This window comes from Lissotriton helveticus, chromosome 2_1, assembly GCF_964261635.1.
Source record: "Lissotriton helveticus chromosome 2_1, aLisHel1.1, whole genome shotgun sequence".
NCBI lineage: Eukaryota > Metazoa > Chordata > Amphibia > Caudata > Salamandridae > Lissotriton > Lissotriton helveticus.
This window is the reverse complement of record NC_136059.1, coordinates 87,424,804-87,451,840: the sequence shown is the minus strand read 5'-3', so window position 1 is coordinate 87,451,840 and position 27,037 is coordinate 87,424,804. Positions and strand designations below refer to the sequence as shown.

At 44.1% G+C, this 27,037-nt stretch overlaps 1 protein-coding gene across 1 annotated transcript in view; it reads left to right on the top strand.

The window, feature by feature from the left end:
* Positions 1-27,037, top strand: part of DYSF (dysferlin) — a 1,004,398-nt gene that overhangs the window by 177,873 nt on the left and 799,488 nt on the right. Inside the window, exon 4 of the mRNA XM_078674496.1 lies at positions 15,067-15,172. Within this exon, the coding sequence (XP_078530622.1) occupies positions 15,067-15,172 (106 nt within the window). The remainder of the gene's footprint in view (positions 1-15,066; positions 15,173-27,037) is intronic.

The following is a 27,037-nucleotide window of genomic DNA, read 5'->3' as shown; positions in this document are numbered from 1 at the left end:
AGCCTCTTTACTGTTTACAAGTGTCTGTGTTTGAAAATTATGACCTACAGAAGAGACATTACTGAATAAATATCCATTTTTGTTCATTGTTTTAATTGAAAATATAGACAGCCAAGGTCTGTGGTCCTCTGGAGTTGTGAAGAACTGGGAGGAAAGCTTGAGCCTCCAGTGCGTGAAGAGTTAGTATTTATTCACAGGGCTCCAGGTGAATACACCACCACACCAGGTTATTCATAAATAAGTTAATGACAGTGCACGCCTAATGATTAACACGGGCAGAGCAGGTTTATGCATTCCGAAGGACCCCTTTCCGTTCAGGAATGCAGAGTTACTGGAAGGGGTTTTCACTGGGTGAGGTCACTTTTTTTTTTTTTAAAGATTTAGGTCATCAGTTATATACCAATATATACATCACTATCTAACAAATTATCTCACATGAGATATTGCTACTCTCCATTACGCATGATTGAGAAGGTTAATTTAACCCGGGGTCTTCTTTTTCTCTGATTATTTATTTATTTATTTATTCAGTGTTTTATATAGCACGGACATGACCCAATTAGGGTATCGAGGCGCTTCACAATTTCATAGCCTAAAACTTGTGATAGCAGGTTTGACACAACCTTTAAGCAACAGTAACAAGCGTAAATAATCAATTTGAGAGATTGAGATATTTGTGCTTACAAAAACATATATACGTGTCCTAACGACTACTAGAGATCTATTCGTGCTAACATAGTACATGATCTAGAAATTATCCTAAAAGTGCTTGAATTTTTCAGTGGTTTACCCCTGATTGTTTTGAAAAATATCAAATACATTGGTCCTGCTCAGCAGACAGTGCTATTACAACAAAGTTGAATGAATGTGTGAATGCCGTGTACTCCCCTCTTGCTTAGTTTGAGTTCCATTTTAGATCAATATGTGAAGAGCACCGGGGGCGCGCAGGCGGACCACTCTTGTCCACAAGTTGCTGGTCTACAGAAGTTGAGAATGAATCTCAGCCTGAACCCGCTGGACAAGAGTCTGATACAAGACCAGGAAACAAACTGATAATACAGCTGCAGAGAGCTCATAATGCGTGTGATGCATCGGTTGATCCAGACGGTCAGGAGTATCAGACCTTTGTAATCACACAGCACTAGGAGGACCACACTGGTTCTGATTTTAAGGACTGACCATCAGGCGTTTGGGCTCCTTAAACCGCGTGTCTTTTAGTTTTACCATTTGTATTCCCTGTCCCTAAACATGGCCTTGGGTCTACACCCTAAAAGTTGGTTTGAGTGCTAACTTAACATTGTTAACATATCTGGAACCTCACATTTACTGAGGGTTATCTATCTCTGATTTCACACCAGCTGCTACTTTATGGTCTCTGTAGAATCTTGATACCAGAAGCCCTATCCACAATAGGCCAGTGCCCTCCTGACAGCACTGGCATTGCCTATATCTATTGTAATACAGGTGACTGCCCCTCCCCCCCTCCACCTCCATAGCAGCACCTCTGGAAGCAACGCTGGTGTTGAGCGCATGTAACAAAACAGATGAAGCCAAAACCAGGAGAAGAGATGTCTATTGACAACTCCTTCCAATCAGGGAACCGCCCGCCAATGGACACTAAAGAAACACTCAGTACGCTCTAGACGTCCGTATAGATGTTCCAAACAGCGATAATTCACAGAGTGATGCTACAATGTAGCAGGCTGCGGCTGAGCTCCAGTGGGTTCACATCTGACCGAAGACTGCCTTCTCTGCCAATATATGCCCCACTATATTATCTGGATTATTCTGACCATGGTGCTATCAGTACTGCTGGTGACCGCTAGTGGAGTGTCACCATTATTCAGGTGCTCCATTACCATCAAAGTACTTGATTGTCAATTTTTACTTATTTATTATTTGTTGTCACAGCATTAAAAAGAGTAGAGTTGGTAATATCACACCCTTTTCTTTGATGGGTAAGTTCTTTCATTGCAGTAGACGTTTGGAAACTGAACTCTTTGAACACCTTTCTGTTTTGGACTACTGGAAATGGGACTCAATAACCTAAAATGAAAGAAATTGGAAACAGTCAATCAATCAATCAATCAATCAGGGGTTTATATAGGGCACTGCTCACCTGTCTCAAGGCACTTCAGGAGTTAGAGACACGACACATGTACTCTGGGAACTCATGGGACATGTCAACTAACATCGGGGGTTGTTGCTATAAATCTACACAGGCCAACAACACACAACTAGGGATCAGGTCTTAGAATTGTAGGTGCAGAGTAACAAAGACATGATGCAGATAACACTTATAGTGAAATATCATAAAACGTATTAACAACCACAGGCTCCGTAGGACAAAAGATCCCTAGTGCATTATGAACCTTCATATTGCAGAAGGGCCACACGCTAATTTCCATAATACAAATTAAGCTACTGATGTGGCAGTGCCCCCGCCTCTATCCACGATGCCAGTGAATGGATGGGGGTTTCACTACATATCTGTTGATCAAAAACTGATCTCTTAACTCAATATGATTATTTTAGATTAATGAAATATCAAATGCTCTACACGTAATCCCTGTGTCTCTATTCGCATTGAACGTATTCATTTCTGCACCCATAGGTGGGTGCCGCTTTTGACTGCATAGACCCTCTCCTTCAGTGCTCAAAGGCCAACTTGACAATGATCTCAACACCAGAGAAATAATGTTGTAGATGGGAGGTTTTCAACTGTTTTAGTTCCTCTCAGACACAAAATTATATTATTTCAGCGCGTACTTGTGCACACAGTGATCTTGTGCCTTCATCATGATTATAACCGGTATGTGGCAGCCACTCTTCAAAATTAGGCAAAGATATACCTACATTTGTGTTTCATGTCATTCATGTCCTTTATGTCCTTCACAACCTAAATTGTGGGTAACGATAACTGAACTCATTTCTTAAGCCAATAGAGAAATCATACACATTGGGCAGGATTTTTGATCAATAGTTTAGTTTGTGAGTATGTAGTCCACTTCCTTAAAGTTCCTGTCGCTCGTCCTTTCTTTTGTGTGACTTTGAGTGATCTGCAATGAAAGTAGAGTGTTTTCTCATTGGTATGGGTGTTATGCTTCATAATAAATGAAGAGATTTCCTTTGGGGGGGGGTTGCAGAAATGTCAGGAAGCACATGCAGGTTGAGTTGAAGCTCCAAGTTCAGAGCCTCATCTACAATGATTCCATCTCTCCTCCCACCTTCGGTCCCATCTCAATCATAACATTTTAGGTCTTCCAAGTACACTCTAATTCTACCCAAGGTTCCGCATGCACAATAGAATACCACACACTTTCTCCTTTATAAAATCAAACGTATGTACAGTTATTAGTACCATAACAAAATGAATGCATTGTAGCAAAAGTTAAACAGTGACCTACCAAAATTAGTACACTGTAAGAAAGTTAAACAAACACCTTCAATTTACGCATAATCCCATAACTACCCAGTTTTTTCCTGACATGTTGACTCTTTCGTTCGGTTTGCAGACCCCCAGAGAATTTAGGGTCATTGGTTCCATTCACTTTCGCCTTCCTCATATTTGTTCCCTCTAACTTAAGTTCTGACTGAATGATACTTTGCGTCTCTACCAAGGTTCCAAATTCTGTGATCATCCGTACTGACTGTATTCTTGGACACCTTCATTACCTTCATAGGTTGATTGTGTTTTTAAACAATTCCCTAATTTTGTGTATTTCTAATTTTAAACCACTCACCTACATTGATATCAGTAAATTAGACTGCTTTGTGTTTATCATAATACTCCTTTCTTTTCAACAGTTTCTTCCTTTCCTTCTTTTTCCACCTACCATCACACAACTCCTTATCCATCTTACTCAACCGTCTTTCATTCAACCACTTGTGATACATAACACAATTAGCCACTCTTTTCCTGAACAATGAAAAAGGTGTGGTGTCAACCTGTATAATCTCACTTTCTTCATCAATTCCTTCTTCCAATTCAACCAACGTGCCAAAGAATGTTGTATCAATTCCTTCACCACTTTGTTGAGGCGTTCCATCATGACATTAGATTCAGGATGATATAACACCGTCCTCCTGTGCTTTATTCCTCGCTGTTTCCGAAACTCTACCATAACTTTGGAGGTTAATTGCACCTCATTATCTGTCAAAAGAGTTGATGGGAAACTTTCCCTCCCAAACAATTCCTCAAGAACATTTACTATATTCTGTGTTTTCAGTTGAATTCACAATCTTCACCAGCCAGCGGGAATGCGTCTCAATACAAGTTACAATATACTTGTTCACAGAAGAAATCCTGATAGGACCAATAATGTCTAATGTAATGTCAAACCAATGTCCGGAAGCTGGTTTCCACACCACCATGGGTGGCGTCCTACATTTTAAAACCTTGTTACTATTGACACACTCCAAACACTCTCTAACCACCCTCTCAACTTCTGTATCCATTCCTGGAGACCAATACCCCTCTCTAAGTCTGTCCTTTGTTTTAGAAATGCTCATGTGACTCGCTTGCGCATCATCAATTGGTGGAATTTGTCTACTGCCTCTCATAATCAACCCATTCGCCAAGGAAAGTTCATCCTTTACATTCCAATAGCATTTAACCTCGTCATCACAACAATCTTTATTCTTCCAGCCGTCATTCACCAATTTCATAACCCTCTGCAAAATTTGATCATTTTCAAGTTCATACCTCCACTCTTCTTTCTGAATGATCCCAACAGTCACTTTACATACGCTGACCTCATCTTCACACATACAATCTTGAAAAATTATTCCAATTTTCTGACTCCGACTGGTTGTTGCACAATCTTGAAAAGCATTCTGCCACAGAATTTGTTACTTCAGGCACTTTTGATACAATAAAATGTAATTTGTGCAGAGCAATCACCCATCTGGGAATCCAGCTAGATATAAAATCTGTTCCCTTTTTTGTGAAGACGTCTCTAAGAGGTTTATGTTCCGTTTTAATTTCAAAATTGTAATCCCATAGGACCCTTCTTAGTTTTCTCAGAGCCCAGTACGCCACCAGGGCTTCCTTTTCTATGACCGAATAATTGATTTCTGCCCCTCTCAAACTCCTTGAAAAGAATAAAATCATTTTTTCTAAGCCCTCTGACTGCTGTAAAAGAACAGCACCCAAATTGTATGTTTGCCTGGCACCAAACTGCACAAACCGGAGACTTTCTGCAAATACACCTTATTATTGTTAAATTCATCCTCGCAAATACGATTCCAACAAAACTTCACGCCTTTCTTTAACAAACCTCTCAAATGTTGACATTTTTCAGCAAATTGTGTAACAAATTTACTGTAACATTCTGCCATGCCCCAAAACGTCAACAGTTCCTGTTTATTCTGAGGATTAGGCATGTTCTTAATGGCATCCACACATTCACTTTTCGGTTGAATTCCATGCTTCGTAATCATATGTCTTAAATACTCTCAGGAACATTAAACTTACATTTTTCCATCTTCAAGATAAGACAGACCACTTTCCTTCAACCTTCTCAACACATCCCAGAATGTTATATCATGCTCTTCTAAACATGTACCATAAACTAAAACATTGTCTTGATAAATTTTAACACCATCGACACCTTCTAAAATACACTCCATTGCTCTCTGAAACGCAGACAAAGCAGAAATCATTCTTAGAAAATTATAAGTTAAAAATGGAGTAATGAAGGCAGTTAGCTCCTGGCATTAAGGATGCAACTTTATCTGGTAGTACGCGGATGTTAGATCAGGGGTTAAAAAGTGTTTAGCATCTCCTAATGAACACAACATTTCTGTAATATTAGGCAAGGGATAATGATCTACAACCACATACTTATTAAGTTCTCTTAGATCAAAACATAGTCTTGCTTCTCCACTTGCCTTACCTGCCATATCAACAGGAGCAAGCCATTCAGAAGCCTCCACCTACTGTATGATCTCATTCTCCAAACACAAGATGATGGATGGAGTGCTGAAACATGTCAACCACTCAACCCCAGTCAAGGGATCTGGGTTTAATCCATTGTTCCTTTGCTCACTATGCCACCCCAGTTTGGATCCAGCCATTTGCAAATCAGTCTTGACACTGTTCCTCATGGGAACAGTCCAGCCTGAATAGCCAGGCCACGTCCTTTCCAGAAGGGACACCAGCATCCTGAGACTGGTTTCGGGTTATTGATCAATATCAGCCATGCTAGCTTGAATCCAATGGCACAGCAAGCAAGGGACCCTCGTTTGAGCTTTATCGTGGCCACTTAGGGCGAACATAGCAAACACAAGATGATGGGCAGAGTGCTGAAACTTTTCAACCACTCATCCCAGTCAAGAGATCTGGGTTTAATCCATCATTCTTTTGCTCAATATGCCACCCTGTTTGGATCCAGCCATATGCAAATCAGTCTTGACCCTGATCCTCATGGGAACAGTCCATCCTGAACTGGACTGGACACAGCATCAGTTTTGGCGGTTTCACCCTTCATCAGCCATGCTAGCTTGAATCCAGTGGCACTGCAAGCAAGGAACCTACGTATGGACATACCCCTGGCCGCTCAGGGCATTGTGTGCAAATAAACTCTTCATTTAGGCCCAGATCTCTGTACTGGGGTGAATGTTTGACATTGTTTCAGCATTCTGTCCATCAATTGTTCTTTTTGCATTTGTGTAAAGTGCATTTTCCAGTAAACATTGTGCAAAGAACCTGGCTTTGGAAATGTGAAACTCCTTTTAGCAGTTTATAAGATAAACATGGTTCCTTCAATGACCATGTTGCAACTAATTGCTCATCACCCCAGAAAGTGTTCTGCTCAACTTATAATTTTGAGAACATATACCAATGTTTTTGGATGGTCAAGCGAATCGTGAAGTAGTTAGTGCCTCAATAGACCCCAAAAAATGTGAAATTCTGCAATTGGAGTGAAATGTGGTTCACTGGTGTCTCACCTGATATTTTTCATGTGAGAGCTTTATAAGATGTAAGATATACTAGTCATGCAAGGTAGCGACAGGATACTGGTTTGAGTAAAATATGTCTAATGGTAAGTTTTTTACTGTGCGAACCCGTCTACTACTGCAAAAAATACGCAGACTTGCTGCAATGCAGCACTTTGCGAAATGTCAAGCAACATATATTGCAAAATTTTGGCATTTCATCAATTTTGCCCAAACCTACTGAGCAACCAGCAACTATTCGCGAAGTGAAAGTGAGGTTCTTCCACTTTTCAGGGTTTGTCAAATTCAGGGTAGTAGGCACTGGTCACCAGGGATAGCTGCTCTCTTGCATTACCTGTGACATCTGACACAGTGCTGCAGTGCTGACCTATGCCCATTAATGGGTGAACACAGACTCCATTATGTTTCACTGCACACCTGGAAGCCAGAAGAGGGCTGTTGTCTCCTTTGTGGTTGCTCCTATGCCCAGAAAGGTGCAGTGGCTGTCACTTTCATTCATATTCTTGGGGTATGTTGTGCATGTCCAGCATGATGCCCTGCCCTTTCCAAGGACTGCATTAGTACATATAGTGCAGAACAAAAGAGTGACAAGGCCATTTAGACCATAGATGGTGCCCGCCAGGTCGCTCAGCTCCAGGTAGGTTTGCGCAGCCCTCACTATGACCATGTGAGGTTAGCCGTCAGGTCAAAGCTTCCTAAGGGTGGAGCCAGCTGAGGCTTTGCATTCAGAAACCCCATTGATGTCCCACTTATAATTGGGGAGGCTGAGTCAGGAGTTTGGTCGGGCGTAGCACAATGGACTTACGGCAGTGTTCCTGCTCCCCCAAACTCTAAAGGACCCCCACCCAACACTTTTAAAGACGGAACTGTGCCGGGAAGTAATCAGTTATGAGTTGAGTTCAATTTGCTAAACCTAACTCACAGAACCTTTGGAAAAACATTGACCAAGTAATTGCTAAAAGTTTTTTCTAAAAGTCCACTCACAGTCGTCTCTAAAATCAGATCTAGATAGTCCTGGAAAGGACACCGATCCTGCTCTAGTGGCACGCATTCTATACTCTCAAGTTGTCAAGGGAGCTCAGACATGGAATGGCACACAAAGTATGATTTCCATGATTGCAAGATCATGCATTTAGGATTTAGAAACACAACAGAATACATGTTAACATTAGATGTGAAGTATATAGGCAAGAATAACAATAATTAAGATGTGACTTCTCACTACCTAATTATTGGTTAAAAAAATGTGAGATACATAAGGGGGGGCTGTGCGATCCTGGTACCACTAAACTGATCACTTATGATGCTTAATCTGGATTCTTGTGATTGCATGAGTGATTTCCTAATTTGGAAATTGATTGTCAAAACCTTTAAGAGCTGCTGTGAGATCTCTGATCTGCAGACATGAAATAATTTACCTCCCCAAACTTTTGATAGATAACCGTGAGAGTACAAAGGGTTGAGTCTGATTCGGAGTTCGGTGATAACTGAAAATCCATACATTTCTGGAGTTAACTCTAAATACCGAGTGCAATTTCTTCCACATTACTGTTCTCACGCCAGAGGAAATTCCACTGTTGATGGTACCCCATATTTGGAGTTTCCTCCAGAAACTGGAAGTCGTTCAGTTACCACTGAATTCCAAATTAAACCCCAGGTCCTTATTGAGCCTTAAACTTTCATTAGGATTGCCTGGTAATGAATGCAATATTTATCACATCTGATTAAACCCGACTCTGCTGAGTTGGAATTTGTTGGATCCGTCAAATACTACACAATTACCGGTTTTACCGACGACGGGCATTTAACTGGGATTTTTTCCAGATAAAAATCTGCAGATTTGACCTGCTGAAATGCATAATTCTGATATATGTGGTATCAGGAGTTACTGCACATATCTGAAATTTAACAGACAAGCCATTGTGGGGAACTGAGTGTATTCTATGCAGAAGTTTATCTAAGCCCCCTCCAAGATTGATCAAACATTTTTATAGATTAAATTGTGGAAAGGTCACAGGAGATAGAAGCAATAGAGACAATTGTGACCAATTCACTGTGCGGTAGGAGTTCGAGACCTGTGTCCTAAACAACCAAAATACTATGAATCTGTTCACGAATTGGCATATTGGCAGCAATGAATGATGGAAGGTGGACAGTGTTGAGGGCTTACCCTCCTAACTCATTGAAAGCATCTCATTCTCCCTGTTATTGAGATGTGGATGGCTGTTGGCCATCCAAGACACAATGTCCTCCTGTTCTTTGAGTTGGTCAAACTACTTTAAGAGGTGAATCACTAACTGAGCGTCAACTGTGTAAAAGTAATTCAGGATGTCTAGATTTGGAGAAAATAGTCCTCATCAATTATTGGGCAATGTATTATGGTTGGGGTTTAACCCCATCTTCATGGTTGGCGCTGCCCTCTGGACCGTTATAGAGTGCCAGATGGTGACAGACCATATGCCCCTTCACTGTATTTCCTTGTGAAATCACACACCACCCTCACATTGTGCTTGCATAGCCTGACTGCGCTCGTCTCATACAAATGAGTCCCACCCCCTTCCTCTACTGTATCAATTTGTTATGTAGTTCCTGGTGGAAACTAGTCTGAACAGTGGGTGTTTCAATGGGGGCCAGCCTCAAATTTCCATAAGATCTACTAGAGTGTAGGAAGGATGTATGACGGAACCACACAAGCCCTTACAAAGCTTGGCTTTACAACGCGGTCTTTACAAAGACCCGTCTACACCAATTCATTCCTTTACCACGCAAGTATTTACAACACACAACTACTTTGCCTTCGGGGAAAGCATGGGACTTTGGAGAGGTATAAATTACTATTTCAACTCCAGTCTGCGCAACAGTAGGGAAAGCGTTGGACTCCGAAATCCAACACTGCTTTCCCTATGGTAAATAGCTGTAAAGACTTGCATGGTAAATGAATGCAGTGGTAAAGACGGGCCGCTGTAGAGACCACGTTTAAAGGTTGTGCGTGGTTTAGGCTTCATGGTAAATGATGTTTCCAGTGTAAGAGAGTCCATAATACACCGCTCTATGTTCCAATTTTAGCCTTCTTTGAATCCTTTTCTGTAAACTCGATCCACCAATCGGTAAATAATGGTAAATAATGACACCCGTCCTGGTAGGCAATATTATTTTTAATCAAGCTCACCATCTGCAGCTGGAGTCAGATGAGATAGGCAAAGTCTAGTAGAAGCTACCACTTGGCTTATACTCCAGGTCCTATAAGTAAGAACCCAGGAGTCTAAACTGGTGAGGACTGGAAGAGAGTAGGTCTGAGATGCACACTCAGATTCTTACGGTGAGAAGCCACAGCATCAGTAGCAGAGCAGAGTAGCAGTCGCGAGCACAGGGTGGGTGAGGTTGGGCAGATCTTTCAAACCAACATTAGAAACTACTTTCCAAATGAATGCTTGGGACAACTTTCCAACAATTGGATATCAGAAAATGGATACAAAAATATTCTATTGAAAATGTAATTTTGCATCCTCCATACATCTCTTTGGATCAGATAGGATTCCTAGTGAATCAGTTAGGTCTCAGTTCTGTTGCTCGGAGCGGGTTTTCCCTCATATTTTGAACATCGGCTTCTGGTGTGTTCTGGGAAACCGGTTCTTTTTATTGCCAGAATGATTTCCAGCCAAACCACTTTGACTCCAGTGAAACCACTTTGGCTCCAGTGATAAACCCTCTCGTGGGAGTGGGACCATTGAAACGTAGATACGACACCTCGTGAGATGGCTGCTTCCAGAGGAGACGCAGGATTTATCTGTCTTTACTGTCGCCATGGCGGCAGACAGATGCTTCTGGGAAGGGCACTTTCATTCTCTGAGCCTTATCTGGCCCTCAGCCTCGTTGTCCTTGAGTGTCCTGTTAGAGGATCCGTACGTGGCCTCGCTATCTCACTTGACGCCAAGAGAGCACTCAACGACGAGGTGCTCTTGATGTTGGCGGCCATTTTCATTCATATACCCTTCACAACGAGGCCTACTGACAGTAATACGCTAATGCATGCAGCCAGAATGCCATACGCCTGTTGTTTGTGTTTATGAACTGCTATGGCTCACTTTATCAAATGCGACACCCAAACTTGAGAATGAGATGCCCTTCCTTTCTTGTCCTGACAACCTCTCAGAAACTGTATAGATATTTTTGACAAAACAAACACACAGGTGTTTTAGCATTTAGTGAGATCGTCTTTAAACAACAGGTGCCGCTGCCGAAAAACTCAAGTGGGGGGGAGGGAGGGACGGGGGTTAGGGAAATAATAATAAAATAACATTAAAAACGTACTTCTCCTGAAGGTGTCCCAGCCGTCCCTGGGACACCAGCACAGGTTCCCCAACCAATCCTGGAGCTGCTCTCAATACCATGAGAGCAGCGCCAGGATTGGTCTGAGCGGGGTGGTTTTCCTCTCAAACACTGCCTGAGAGTCTGATCTGTTTCTTCAACCTTGCTGTGCAACACATTTGGGTTGGAGAAACCTGAGTGCGCATGTCTGTTTGGATGGCCATAGACGGCCGGCCAAGCCGAAATGTGCACTTTACAGTGCACCCACCATTCCTCCCCCCTGCCACGGCCCGGGCCTGCCCCGTCCAAGACTCCCAGGCTCAGTCAGTCAGCAGAAAATATAGTGACTGGTTCAGTGGGGCAACACTCCTCACCATTACAGAGGAGCCGGCCCTGTCAAAGAAGCCCCTCATTAAACAACTTTGAGAGATGACAGTGTTCAGCTGATAAAGTTGCATTTCAAGCCGCACTGCTGCCAGACTGTGATGTTATTCAAAGTTTTTGATGATGTGTCAAGTGGTTCCAAGCGGGTTCTTCCAAGTGAGAGTGGGCATCCCCACCCCTCATTGAAAGGCTGCCGTATGGCTAGTTCTACCTCAAGACAGATTGTCCAATAAAAACATCAATGATATCCCTACTGCTAAGTGAGAGAGAAGGCAAAATGTCGGTCTGCCTAGGGCTCTAGAACCCCGGGGCCAGGGCAGTGGCGACTCCCACAGGGCGTGCTGCGGGCGGTGGGGCAGGGGAGGGGCAGGGTGAGGGGGTAGCAAACACGGACATAAGACGGAACGGAGGAAAGTAATTATTATGATCCTCCATTCCGTTGTATGTCCGAGTTTACTACCCCCAACCCTACCCCTACTATGCACGTCTCACCGCCCTGCAGCGCGCCTATGCGGGCCGCCACTGCCTGCCTGTAGCTGCTGATTGATCCTTGGCTGCTGTGCTTTAAGTGAGCAGGTGCTGTCAGGAACTGAGTACCTGCACTTCTTAAACGTGAAAGTCAGAGTGCCTGCACCTCTCAGCACAGGTACAATAAGTTCAGGGGAGTGTAGGTACTCTCTACGCAGGTACTGTGAGACAGAGAGTAAACGCTCTTCCATACTTTCATTACAAGCACTGGCTGACTGCAGGAGGATTATTGGTAAGATCTCTCTGCAAGTATAACAACAGGAAGGCTCAGTGATTTGTTGTTCATGAGCTTGAATCATGCCAACGCAAACAGCCTCTCATCTGCCTGAGGTTCGCAAACTGAATATATTAATATATATATGAAAAATATTCAATAAACAATTTCTGAGTACAATTATATTGAATAAACATAACAAAAATTATTACATCTAGAAACAGCACACATACAGTGGTACTAAAATAAGTTATTATTGTGAAGGTGCATTTTGTTTTATAAAATAAACCCTTTCAAGCAGAGCAATGTGGTCGACTTTCTAGCTGACAGTGTTGTATGTCATAAAACGTGGCTGGTGGTCTTACAGCACTGGAAAGAAATTAAAATGTACTTAATAATAACTTAGGTGTCAGCTTCCAAAACAGAAAAGGGGAAACACACTAAAGTCACTGCCAGCATCATCCTTGTCTCATCTGATGAGCCCCGTTGAAGATGTGATGATTTCAGTGCTAATACATTCGGTGATCCCACACACCTAGATAGCATAAAATGCAGAATGAAATGGACCATGAAGCTCCCCAATCTTTTTTGGGGTACTGGAGCCCTCATCCTAAAATGCTGATGCTGCTGCAGGCCTGGAGCATCTCGCTCCAGTAGAACTAAGGTTTAGTGTCGGCGTAGTCTCATTGCTCTAAGGAACTCCGGCGCTTCTTGCCTCTGCGGGAGGGAAGTCTCAGAGCTGAGCAAAAGTCCCCTAAAGCTGAGGGATAAGGAACACAACACTGAGGACTTTAAGTATGTATGTATGTCTGTATGTGGTAATTCTATAGTGTGAACCTAGTCAAAAGGCAGCAGAGCACTGTACAGGGTCAAAGACAAGAATAAAGTCAACGAGTGATCGAAGAGGACGCTGGGTTGTGGACCGTGAATGCATTGTGATGTAGAGTTGTTTAAGGAGGTGCGTCCTCATCTCTTTCCTAAACTATTGCAGATTGTGGTCAGTCCTTATGGATATGGGGATGTTGTTTCAGATCCTGAGTGCATAGATGGAAAAGACCTGGTGCCAGATGTGCAACCGTTTTCAGCGGTTGCAAACAGGAAATTGGGCCATTTGTGACCGCTAAAAATGGATGTAGCATGTACCAAACCTATATTGTGAGCCGGAAACCTGTTACTGACTCGCAAAATAGTTTTGCGAATCGCTATTAGGAAAGGACGTGCGAAGGGTGTCCCTTCCCAATAGTGTCTCGCAGGGGGATGTATGGTTGTTTTTTAGCCACAAATGCAGTTGCAAAACGATCGCGGTTACCTCCAATTTTAAATTGGTTGTAAGCCTCTCGCAAATGGGAAGAGGTCTCTACGGGATCCCTTACACTTAGGGATTGACTGCGAAAATGTTTTTAAGAGCAGGCAGTGAAAAGTTTCATTTTTATTTTTTAAATGCATCCGGTTTTCCATTAAGAAAAATAGGCTGCATTTTTTTTTAAAAAACAGCTTTATTTCAAAAGCATTTCCAGACATGGTGATCTGACCCCAGCAGGCCACATCCCTGTGAGTGCCGACCATTCCCAATGCTACCTGCCTCATGAATATTAATGAGGCAGGTCCTCTGCGACCCATTTGGGAATCTCAGATACTGCTGTACATCAGTGTTTGCGGCTCGCAAAAAAATGCTAATTGCGAGTCGCAATCACTGAGGGTCGTACATCTGGCACTTGCTGTCTTATTTTTGAGTTTTTGCACTTCTTAGTCTGTAGTCTGATAGTATCCTTGCTACTGGTGGGCCATGAACCAGCAGAGACTCTGGCCTTGACATATAAGCGGCAGTGCTGGTCGTGGTGACTTTGTAAATGATGAAGCTTGTTTTGAAGGTGGTGCGGGCTGGCACGGGGATCCAATGAAGTTCAATCAGGATGGTGATGAATTAATCATATTTTTTCAGGCTCCCCACTTCAGATGTTCCAACGCTGAAGGTTTTGGGGACCTTCACGAGTTCTGAATCCAGATTTCTGGTTACTGAGAAACTTTCAAACCTGAAAGGTCAACCTCCTTGTATCCCATTTACTCTGCTACACATTTGCTGGAATTAAAGCTCTTTTGCAATACCCCTTGGGGAGAGGAGTTGGCCTAACGGCTAGGGCGTCCAACCTCGAATCTGGGGAACTGGGTTTGAGTCTCGGCAATGACGCTGAACATCCTGTGATTCTGGGCAAATCACTTAATCTCCCCATGCCTAACAAAAATGAATGTGTCCTCATGTAATGCAACTGGTGCTATGTAAAGCGCTCTGATACCCGATTCGGGTCAAGTTCACGCTATATAAAACTCTTAAAAAAACAAAGCCCAGTCAATATTAGTTGTAGTGAATGGCTTTCCCATCATGGCTGTCATCTTGGAAACTGACTCAGAATGGCTATCGTCTTCACGGTTGTATGTCAGAATATGATAGTCTGATATATGGTGGCAACTAAATATTGTATTTTGAAGATAGTGTATAAAAATATTATCTCTGTTATACAATAGGGAGATATATTGGTTAACAATATTTAGGACAAGATATTTATGCCAGATGGTATTTCTGATTACTGAGGACATCAGCAGAAACATTCCTGATGTATTTCTACCTGTTGAATGCTGAACTCTGTACCATTCCTTGTGATCTCTCCCTACAGGTTTCTGGGTGAGACCAGAGTGTCGCTGCGAGACGTGCTGTCTTCTCCTAACCTATCGGCCAGCATCAACGCAACTTTGCTGGACACCAAGAAACAGAACACTGGGGTAAGATACATCTCTACAAAGAAAGAGTGTCTTGAAATTCAGTTTAACACCACTGTTTCTCCTTTTAGATAATTATGTGGTATACAGACCACTTATGTACTACTATATTGAATACAGTGAGGCCTATACTCTCCTTTTTCAGTGTATTTATTTTTTGGGACCGTGTACAGTACCAATGTGTGATATGCTGTTTGTCGCAACAAAGTATGTTGCCTTCTTGTGTTGTAGATGTGAGGCATTGTCTCAAGTACAGTGTCCTCTAATGGTTGTACCAGATATTTTCTGGGATATGAACCTCAGGTGTTCGACTCACACCATTGCAATCATTGCTGACCATGTACTAAACACATTTCTGGTCCTTAGCATTTGTTCTTTCTTGAGGGACCGATTGGACTCTGGGGGTCATTTATTTATAGATTGGTGAAGTAGGAACTGTAGATTGGCAGCACCTACACCTCTCCAAATGGGCATTTCTGCTACCACATTTAAGATGTTAGAGAACAGATTGGGTTCGTCAGTGAAGTCTCAGCCACCTCTGCCAATGGGCGCCCTCAATTGATAGCCCGTCCGCCGCTGGGCCGCCAGGTCCTAGGGCCGCCACCACATCCTACTTAGAGCGCGGCTACCATCACTAGGTTTGCCTGGCAAGAATTATCACGATAGATATACTCTATGGCGCCCAGGCTCAGAAATCAATTGCACGTCAGAGCCATTGGTTATTTGTTTTACAGCAACTAACCACCCAGGTGAAGTTTGTTCGTAAGCACAGTGACGGGGAACATCTTTTTCAACGCGGATTCTACCCCGCAGTGCTTTTACGACGTGTCCTTTACAACGACTTGCGCTGGAGGGCGCTAAAGGATAAAGAATAGTATATTTACTATTCCAACACCTTCCCTACTGTCCACGGGGACTGGTGTTAGAATAGTAAATTAAACTATTCACTATCCGCGCCCAACAACGCAAGTCGTTGTAACGACTTGCGTTGTTAAAGACGCGCTGTAAAGGCACGCGTTGAAACGGTATGCGTTGTACCGTCATACATCCACAGTGACACACCGCCTGTGGTATGCTGTTACATGCTTCTATTGTGCATAGTACATTGGTATACTTTTATTTCTATTCTCGCACTGTTTCCTCATTTTGGGTTTTATGCCTGGGCTGGCTTGGGCTCCATGATGCTGGAAGGCTGGAAGTCCCCTAAATGGCAAAGGAGGAAGGTTTGAGGGCTCAGCTCAAGATGAGGTGGGCCGAAGCGGGAATGGTGGTATCTAGTTAGTTTCTATCATGTTCCACTCCAATAACTAACATCATGGTTAGATCTCACCGCAGGAGCAATCTCTTCCTTATCACTTACTCTTCACCACCTCATAAGACTCAGCAGCTCTCCTTCCAGACAGGAACATGTATTTATCCTGGCTCAAAATCACGCAAACTAGGGGTCTGAATCATAAGATTTTTACTGAACGTCTTATAGTTTCTTTCTTAGAGATACTCCCATATTTGGAACAAAGTTCAATGTTTTTAATTCTACTAGGAGTCACAAACATTTACTGTAGTGGGTATTTGAATGCATAAGAGTTTTCACCAGACAAATTGTAGCAGCTGCTCAGTTCGTCTGAATTTGAACAGAAATGAGCATTTTCACAATGTTTTTACTGGTGGAGAAACCCCAACAATCAGCAGTTAGCAAGGTTCTCTCTCTCTATTAATACTGCAGACAGACACACATTTAGGTGCATTTCCAGGGTAGGAAACTACCTGGATTTGTGGCTACCTAAACAGCTACAAACCTAGCAGTTTATGGGTGATCGCCGACTTCTGCAGACGGACCCACTCAAAAACGCCCCCAACATTCCCATAATCATGACTTTTCAAATACGGCAATTCAAATGTACTAGTGGAGTTTAGGTGCGGACAAATCAGCTTGTTAAACGAAACAAGACTTTACTCTCACAAATATTTTTTGACTCTCATAAGTTGAAGTCAGTGCTCTGACCCTTTCAAAACCTACCCTAAACCTTTAATTAGATCCCAGATAAGTCTATTCTGGTTGCCTAGAGCCTTCATCTGACTCCAGATCCATGCTCCTGCCTACTGACCCCTTCAGAAGATAAGGGGTGGACTCAGCCTGATGACGGCTTCACTGCAAGCAGCCTCAGGCAAGGTGTTTGTTTGAGTTCAACACTCCCTGCTGACATCTACTGATCTGCTGGTCGCAAGTATCAAACCTGCGGGGGCCAACACCACCTTCCATCCTTCTGACGGAAGGGGCACTTGTGTGATATGAAGAGATATATAAAGGCAAGTTAATGTTAAACCATTTAATAGTCACTCGCTCCACGCAATTAATTAACACGCTTTCCTTTGATGAAGGTTTGGGTGGCGCGCCCATCTTTGCCTCAATCAACCCCCCCTTTCACTGAAATAAACCCTCCGAATGAGTTCCAAACGATTGAGTGTTTTTGACAAATACTGCTATTACACTAGTGAGCCAGCTATCCTTTAAGGGGTAGAATCGTCTGAGGGCCGCATCATGATGCCGTCTTTCAGGGGCGACTTCTCCGTTCAAGCAGAGGAGCGCCGCCCCACTTAAAATCCCCCCCCCAAAGCCCCAGAGATGAAAAATAAAATGATAATTTATTACTATTTTATTTTTCATCCCTCGTCTCGCAGCAAACATCAGGACGGGGGGTGGGGTCGCTGCTGACTGACAGCAGCAGGGAGGAGAGTGGGCTGTCTAATGCACTGCTCGTGTCGGCCAGCCAAACATGCGCACTTTAATTAGCTGGGTTAGAGCAAGTGCAGGCCTCCAGAGCACTGTGGAGCGCAGAGGGAGTCCGCTCCCTCCAGTCAGGGTGCTGCTCTCATGCTGGTTAGAGCAGCGCCAGGATTGGGCAAGGGAGGTCCAGCATCTGGTTCCAGTAAAGAAGAGGTCGGAGAAATAACGTCGCCGTAGCTAAGTTTTATTGTAATTTTATTTTTTTAATATTATTTTGCGCACATGCCCCCCGTAGATGCCAGCCTGCACTGCTGTCTTCTGCATTGTGGTACAAAAGGGAGTGGTGATGGACGGAGCATCTGAACCAATCAAACACTCACACCCAGTCAAAAGATCTGGGTTTAATCCATCACCGTTCTTTCGCCCACTCTGCCACCCCAGTTCAGACATGGCCATATGCAAATCAGTCTGACCCTGTGCCTCATGGGAACAGTCCAGCCCGAACTGCCAAGCCATGCCTTCCCTGGACCGGAAACAAGCTTCGTAGGACCGGTTTCTGGCATTACAGACGTCTTCAGCCAGGCTTGCTTGAACCCAGTGGCAAAGTGAGCAAGGGACTCACGTCTGAGCATACCCTGCCAACTTATGGAGAACAAAAGGGGGTTCTGCATTGTGCCAGCACAGGTGCCTGTGACTTATTTATGGCATCTTGAGCGCATACATTAACATGAAATATCTCTGAGTTAATGCATGTTTTTCTGACAGCAGAGCTCGGTAACACAAACAGAGGCTATTAATACTCGGGCTATGATACAGCCCAGAGTATGTCACTTAGTTCTTGGAAAACACTCCGTGCCAGAGTTTTGAAGCATCTTTGAGTTTGAAGGCACATCCCGTGGCAGCAACGTCATATCATGAACACTAATAAGAGCTCTGGGGGAGTAGGAGACAGGAAGTTGGCGGGCATGGGGAGTGACAGCTGGAATGGCTCAGGCGTGGGGGGTCCTGTTTGTGGAAGTGGACGGTGACGCGGCATGATTCTGCAGACTGGTGCTGCCCAGGGATTGGTTGTGGAGGAGGGGGGAGTGGGCTACGTGACCCTGCCGGATGCATGTTTCTGGGATTACTGAGGCCTGAGTGAGTGGGGGCATGATTTTCTTCCAAGTAGGCACAGTTGTGCAATTATAGCCAAGAGGAACCCCGGCAAATGTGGCTGAGAGGGAACACGTGGTGCCTGCCAAGGCCCAGGGACAGCTGCCAGGCAGGTTCCAAAATAGAAATCCCTGGGTGGTGGCTTGGCTGCGGGTTTAGACCTCTGAAACCCAACTCCATGTCTTGTGTATGAATAATTATACCCTCTGCATTATGCCTCTGCTTCATCGACAAAGTAACATCTTTTCTTAGTATGAGGTTGCTGAAGGACAATTTAATTTTACAAGATGTGTATATCGAGTGTTTACCTGCACGAAGAGATACCTGTGCCCCTTTCAGAGCTGTGAAACTTCCAAAGGCCACGGGAAAGGACACTTCATGCAGAGCGAAGCCAGGTCACAGCACAAAGCTAGGAGTTCAGACCTCAGCAACACACCCGACTGTTGTTACTGCGTTACAGCCAGCCGTGCTACTCACACATGCTGTACTCCAGGCAGCCGTGCTACTCACACATGCTGTACTACAGACAGCCGTGCTACTCACACATGGGATGTATGTCGTTACAACGCATGCTTTTTCCACGCATGCCTTTACAACGCAGGTTTTACAACGCAAGTTGTTACAACGACTTGCGTTGGGGGGCGCTGGATAGTGGAATAGTTTAATTTACTATTCCAACTCCAGTCCCCTTGGATAGTAGGGAAGGTTTTGGATAGTAAATTAAACTATTCCCTATCCTACAGCGCCCTGCAGTGCAAGTCGTTTTAACGACTTGCATTGTAATACCTGCGTTGTAAAGGTACTGCGTGGAAAAAGTTTCATTGTAAAGGATGTTTCCCCACACATGCTTCACTACAGGCAGCCGTGCTACTCACACAACTTACTCCAGGCAGCCGTGCTACTCACACAACTTACTCCAGGCAGCCATGCTACTCACACATGCTTTACCACAGGCAGCCGTGCCACGCACACATGTCTTACTCCAGGCAGCAGTGCTACTCACACTTGCTTTATTTACCGCAGGCAGCCATGCTACTCACACATGCTTTATTTACTACAGACAGCCGTGCTACTCACACATGCTTTACTACAGGCTGCCGTGCTACACACACATGCTTTATTTACTACAGGTAGCTGTGCTACTCACACATGCTTTACTACAGGCAGCCATGCTACTCACACATGCTGTACTACATGCAGCTATGCTACTCACACGTATTACTCCAGGCAGCCGTTGTACTCACACATACTTTATTTACTACAGGCAGCCATGTTACTCACACATGATTTACCACAGGCAGCTGTGCCACTCAGACATGTCTTACTCCAGGCAGCAGTGCTACTCACACATGCTTTATTTACTACAGGCTACCGTGCTACACACACATGCTTTATTTACTACAGGTAGCCGTGCTACTCACACATGCTTTACTACATGTAGCTATGCTTCTCACATGCTTTACTGCAGGAAGCCGTGCTACTCACACATGCTTTACTACAGGCAACCATGCTACTCACATGCTTTACTACAGGCAGCCGTGCTACTCACACATGCTTTACTACAGGCATCCGTGGTATCGTACATGTCTTACTCCAGGCAGCCGAGCTACTCGCACATGCTTTATTTACAACAGTAAGCCATGCTACTCACACATGCTTTACTACAGCCAGCCATGCTACTCTCACATGCTTTAGCGAACCATTGTACTCCCAAGGACAGTGCAAGGGTTTTCAGCTCTGTAAAAATTATGACTTTTTCGAGCGCCACCCCCCAAGTAGTTTAGCTTGTCTTTTGCAGTAATTTGGCACCACCACTAGTTGGAGCCCTAGAGTTGCTTTTACACTGCTTTGAGGAGATACCGGCTCTTTGCACTGCCATTGGTGGTGATGGCGAATCTCTGTGACTGCAGTCACAGGCGTTGAACTTGCATCGGCTCCTACAGTCATACTTGTCTCAGTGGATTCCAGATTCCTAGGGCATCCGCTAATGTTCAAACTGTGAAAATGGGCCACAGCGGAGTGGGGCAGCTCTGTCCGCTGCTCCTACCGGCACCCCCTGGTGACCAGTACCTGCTGCTCTGGCGTTTTCCTGGAAGTTCAGTCCTAGTAGTGGCACTGTTAAAGAGTGACCATGCCATTTGCTTTCCTGTCTTCAATCCAGTCTTTCTGTACCCACAAAGAATAACGTCTGACACAATGACACAGACTCCGAGTTAGCTCCCAAACATTCCGTCAGAAATGTATAACTGCTTATAGGTTTGAAATAGTAGGCCATGAGGGTGAATAAGAACATTGGAATGTTGAGAGCTCCATTGTTGAGTGCTCTGGGCTTATCATGGCTGGTAGAAGCCAGGAGCTCATACATTCCAAAGTTTGTCTTCAGGTTTCTCCCTTTTTAATTTAGAACTTTCTACTGTTACTGTGTTGAATGTTCTAATAGCCGTATAACCCTTCTGCCTCGGGCTATACCGATAATAAAGGCCCTCTCTCTCGTTATTGGCCCTAGTCTGCGGCTTGAACCTATAACTCGGGTTTCGGGCCTTTAACAACTGGTATAGACCTCAGGAGCGGGCTATAAGGCTATAATAATATTGCTTTACATTCTTTAACGTTTCAAACATCACTAGATTTGAAGGGTTATACTACGTCGGGCACTAACAATTTTTTTTTTTATAAAACGTGGGTATTTTAGACGGGAATATGTTTTGCTTTCACTTCTTTTTACGGTCATATGGAGCCCTGAATGGGTGAGTAAGTGTGGCTATTCGCACAACGGATGCTGGAAGGATAACCTTAAAGTTAAAAAAGCAATGACAGTGCCAATTGGTCTCGCAATGATTGCCAGCCTCTAGGCTTTGTGAATGCCTGTGTTGTTTGTCATGGCCAGATGCCATTGTCGAGGCTTCTTAAAATGTTTGAATGACAAAATATCACAGACTAAATATTTCAATACAATATTGTGTCAAAAATATTGACATCAATATCGAGTTTACATACTTTGTATGTAAACTACAAAAAACTATAATGGACTAGAATATAGCATACATCGAAATTTTTCTATCTCTATCAAAATATATAAATAAATATAACTACCTACTGACAAACGCCAATAGTGTATATATAATATATATATATATATATATATATATATATATATATATATATATATATATATATATATATATATATATATATATATTAAAGCAGTCCTGGTTCCGTTCAATGGTGGCGGAACGGAAAGGTCAAGACCTCGAAAGCCTCACGCCCAGCAAGCAGCAATAGCCTCAAAATAATCAGCAATCCAGGAATGGATAACAGGGAAGACGATTTATTAAATATAGGTGACGCGTTTCACTCTACAAGAGAGCTTGTTCACACAACACGCCAGGAACAAACAAAGCATATAAATAGTAATGATAGAAAAAGGACAATCTAACGTGACCAATAGTGCACGCCTTCTCTGAATAATGAACAATATAAAAGGACTATTAAAGTGACCAGTGTTTAAAGCAATAAAAATAGAAACAAATGAACCATAGCTCCGTGTACAGAGGCTCCAAGATCACACATAGATGAATCAACTCTTGGAAACAAATGAAAAGAAAACTAATCAGCACATGGCAAAGGTGCGGTGTATGTACAGCATGTGTCACTCCCATTCGGAATGTAAGTATCTGTCTGCAAAAATATATCTATATCTATAGGTATTACTATTCCCACTTCAGTGAGTGCAACAGTAGGGAAAGTGTTGCCGTTGAAAAGTGTCGCTTACTGGAGGTACCTGGTGATCTAGTTGGCCCCCAGGGACCCTCAGGATTCAAGGGGACTTAATGCCCCAATTTACAATGCGCCAGGGGGTGCATTTGCATAGTGGTGCAGGGAGTGGCGGGCCTGACATAACAAGTGTGCAAACACGCCCCCTGGCATGTTGTAAATTGGGGGATTAATTCCCCTTCAATCCCGAGGGCCAACTAGCTAACCAGGTACATCCAGTAAGCGTCACAGAGCTGCGTTGCAGAGAAGTGGTCCAGGCCATGCCCCTTTTTACACCTCTCTGCAACGCAACTCTGTGGTTCTTACTGGACATACCTGGTGGGCTAGTTGGCCCCAGGGACCCTCAGGAGTCAGGGGACTTAATCCCCCAACTTAAAACGCGCTACAGGGCACGTTTGCATACTTGTCACATCAGGCCCCACCCCGTCCCTGCACCACTGTGCAAACGCACCCTGTGGCGGCTAGGTTGGTGGAATAATTCCCCTTCAATCCTGAGAGTCCCTGGAGGCCAACGAGCCCACCAGGTACCTCCAGTAAGCGCCACAGGGCTGCGTTGCAGAGAGGTGGTCCGATGCCACACCCCTTTTTATACCTCTCTGCAATCCAGCTGTGTGGTGATTACTGGAGGTACCTTGTGGGCTATTTGGCCCCCAGGGATCCTCAGTATTCAATGGGACTTAATCCCCCAACTTAGAACGTGCCAGGGGGCACATTTGTAGAGTGGTGGAGCAAGGGGGCGGGGCCTTTGTCCACCTCTCAGCAATCCCACTGTGTGGTGCTTACTGGAGGTAAGAGGTAGGCTAGTTGGCCCCTAAAGGACCCCTAGCAGTGAAGGGGACTTCATTCCCCATCCAAGAGCGCGCCAGGGAGCGCATTTGTTGTGTGGTGGGAAGAGGGGGCGTGGCCTGCTCTTCGAACTTAGGAATGCTGCTGTGTGGAACTTACTGGAGGTAATCGGAGGGGTAGTTGTCCCCCAAGGCTGTCCTTGGGGGCCAACTACCCCTCTTGTTACCTCCAGCAAGTCCCACACAGTGGGATTGCTAAGATGTCTTCGGAGGCCATGCCCCCTTTCTCCACCATTCTGCAAACGCGCCTCCTGGCAGACTATGGGATGGGGTATGAAGTCCAATTTACTCCTGAGGGACTTTGGGGGCCAAGAAGCCCTACTGGAACCTCTTGTAAGCCCTACGATCCGGAATTCCTGAGCGCTGGTCAGAGGCCCAGCACCCTTTCTCCACCACACTGCAAATGCAACTACTAGTTAAAGGAGTGTTTGCAATGTAATAGGTTTTGTATTTGAGAGAATTAGAGCTATTGGCGTTGTAAATGCAAACGTTTTTTACTAATGTTTTTTGGAGTGGAGTGGACGTACGTTGTGTGTGGGGAAATTATGTGGTATGTTGTGCAGTGAAATTATGTGGCTAGAAAGTATGTGGTATTGAGTGTATATAGGAATTATGTAGAGTGGGATTGTGACTTATGTAGAGTAATTATGTGGTATTGTAGTCTGTGTTGTGGAGTGGTAATCTCAGGTTTAGTTTTTCTCGTTTCCATAGAAGCTCAACTATGAACTCAGTGAGACAAAAAAAGATGGAATCCCTGAGGATCACTTGTGGACCTAGTTAGAGGTATGAGCAGGGCTACTGGAATTATGTGACTGGCTTCACCGACTTTCGCACAATTATACATTTTCTGCATTAGCCACATAATTCATCATCTGCACCCTAATCTGCAGATTTGTACAAAAAAAGCCTTGTTTCTAGCGGAAACGGATCAAACGTTACCAAAAATGCAGCAACAAGTGTTACTGGGTGGTGGAAGGCCCTATGTAAACTGAGAATGGACACCTGTTACTTATTGCTAAAGTCGGTGTTAAATTACTATTAATGGTGTTCAAGTCACTCTTGCTTCCCTCTGCGCCTCTCTTGCCTCTTTCTGCATTTCTGTTGCTTCTTTCTGCGTGTTTCTTTTTTGCACTTCTCTTGACATCATTCTGCAAATCTCTTGTACTTTCTGAACCTCTCCTCCCTCTTTCTACATGTCTGTTGCCTCTTTCTGCACCTCATTTGCTTCTTTCTGCACGTCTGTTGTCTCTTTCTGCACTTGTCTACCCTCTTTCTGTACTTTTCCTGCCTGTTTTTGCATCTCAGTTGCCTCTTTCTGCACTTGTCGTGCTTCTTTCTACACCTCTGTTGCCTCTTTCAGCAATTCTCTTGCCTCTTTGTGCACTTCTTTTGCCTGTTTCTGCACCTCTCTAACATCTTTTTGCACCTCTGTTGCTTCTTTCTGCACTTCTCTTGCCTCTTTCTGCACCCCTGTTGCTTCATTCTGCACTTTCCATGCTTGTTTCTGCACCTGTCGTGCTTCTTTTTGTACCCCTATTGTCTCTTTATGTAGCTCTTTTGTCTCTTTCTGCACTTTTGTTGCCTTATTCTGCACCTCTTTTCCCTATTTCTGCGCGTCTGTTGCCTCTTTCTGCTCCTCATTTGCTTCTATCTGCACTCCTGTCGTCTATTTCTGCACTAGTCTTCCCTCTTTATGTACCTTTCCTGCCTTTTTTTGCATCTCACTTGCCTCTTTGTGCACTTTTCTTGCTTCTTTCTACAACTCTGTTGCTTCCTACAGAAATTCTCTTGCCTCTTTCTGCACTTCTATTGCCTGTTTCAGCACCTCTCTTGTCTGTTTTTACACCTCTGTTGCCTCTTTCTGCACCATACCTGCTCCTTTCTACACTTCTCTTGTCTCTTTCTGCACCCCTGTTGCTTCATTCGGCACTTTCCATGCTTCTTTCTGCACCTGTCTTGCTTCTTTCTGCACCACTGTTGTCTCTTTTTGTACCTCTTTTGCCTCTTTCTGCACTTTTCTTGCCTTTTTCTGAACCTCTCTTCCCTCTTTCCGCACATATGTTGCCTCTTTCTGTACCTCGTTTGCTTCTTCCAGCACCCCTTTTCTCTCTTTCTGCCCTCGTCTTCCCTCTTTCTGTACCTTTCCTGCCTGTGTTTGCACTTTTCTTGCTTCTTTCTACACCTCGGTTGCTTCATTCAGCAATTCTCTTGCCTCTTTGTGCACTCCTCTTGCCTCTTTCTGCACTTCTCTTGCCTCTTTCAGCACCCCTGTTGCTCAATTCTGCACTTTCCATGCTTCTTTCTGCACCTGTCTTGCTTCTTTCTTTCCCTTGGTGTCTCTTTATGTACCCTTTTTGCCTCTTTCCTCAATTTTCTTGCCTTTTTCAGCAACTTCCTTCCCTCTTTCTGCACCTCATTTGCTTCTTTCTGCACCCCTGTTGTCTCTTACCGCACTCGCCTTCCCTCTTTCTTTACCTTTCCTGCCTGTTTCTGCATCTCACTTGCCTCTTTCTACACTTTTCTTGCTTCATTCTACACCTCTGTTGCTTCTTTCAGCAATTCTCTTGCCTTTTTGTAAACTTCTCTGGCCTGCTTCAGCACCTCTCTTGCCTCTTTTTGCATGTTCTTTGGCTCTTTCTGCAGCCCACTTGCTTCTTTCTATACTTCTATTGCCTCTTTCTGCACCCCTGTTGCTTCATTCTGCACTTTCCATGCTTCTTTCTGCACCTGTGTTGCCTTTGTGCACCTCTGTTCTCTATTTATGTACCTCTTTTGCCTCTTTCTGGACTTTTCTTGTCTTTCTGCACCTCTCTTCACTCTTTCTGCACGTCTGTTGCCTCTTTCTGCACCCCATTTGCTTCTTTCTGCACTCCTGTTGTCTCTTTCTGCACTCGTCTTCCCTCTTCTATACCTTTCCTGCCTGTTGTTGCATCTCATTTGCCTCTTTCTGCACTTTTCTGGCTTCTTTCTACACCTCTGTTGCTTCTTTCAGCAGTTCTCTTGCCTCTTCGTACACTTCTCTTGTTTGTTTCAACAGCTCTCTTGTCTCTTTTTGTACCTCTGTTGGCTCTTTCTGTACCTCACTTTCTCCTTTCTACACGTCTCTTGCCTCTTTCTGCACCCCTGTTGCTTCATTCTCCAATTTCCATGCTTCTTTCTGCACCTGTCTTGCTTCTTTCTGCACCCCTGTTATCTCTTTATGTACCTCTTTCTGCACTTTTCATGCCTTTTTCTGCACTTCTCTTGCCTGTTTCTGCACTTCTCTCGCCACTTTCTGCACGGGTTGCTTCGTTCTGCACTTAACATGCTTCTTTCTGCACTTGTCTTGCTTCTTTCTGCACCCCTCCTGTCTCCTTCTGTACCTCTCTTACC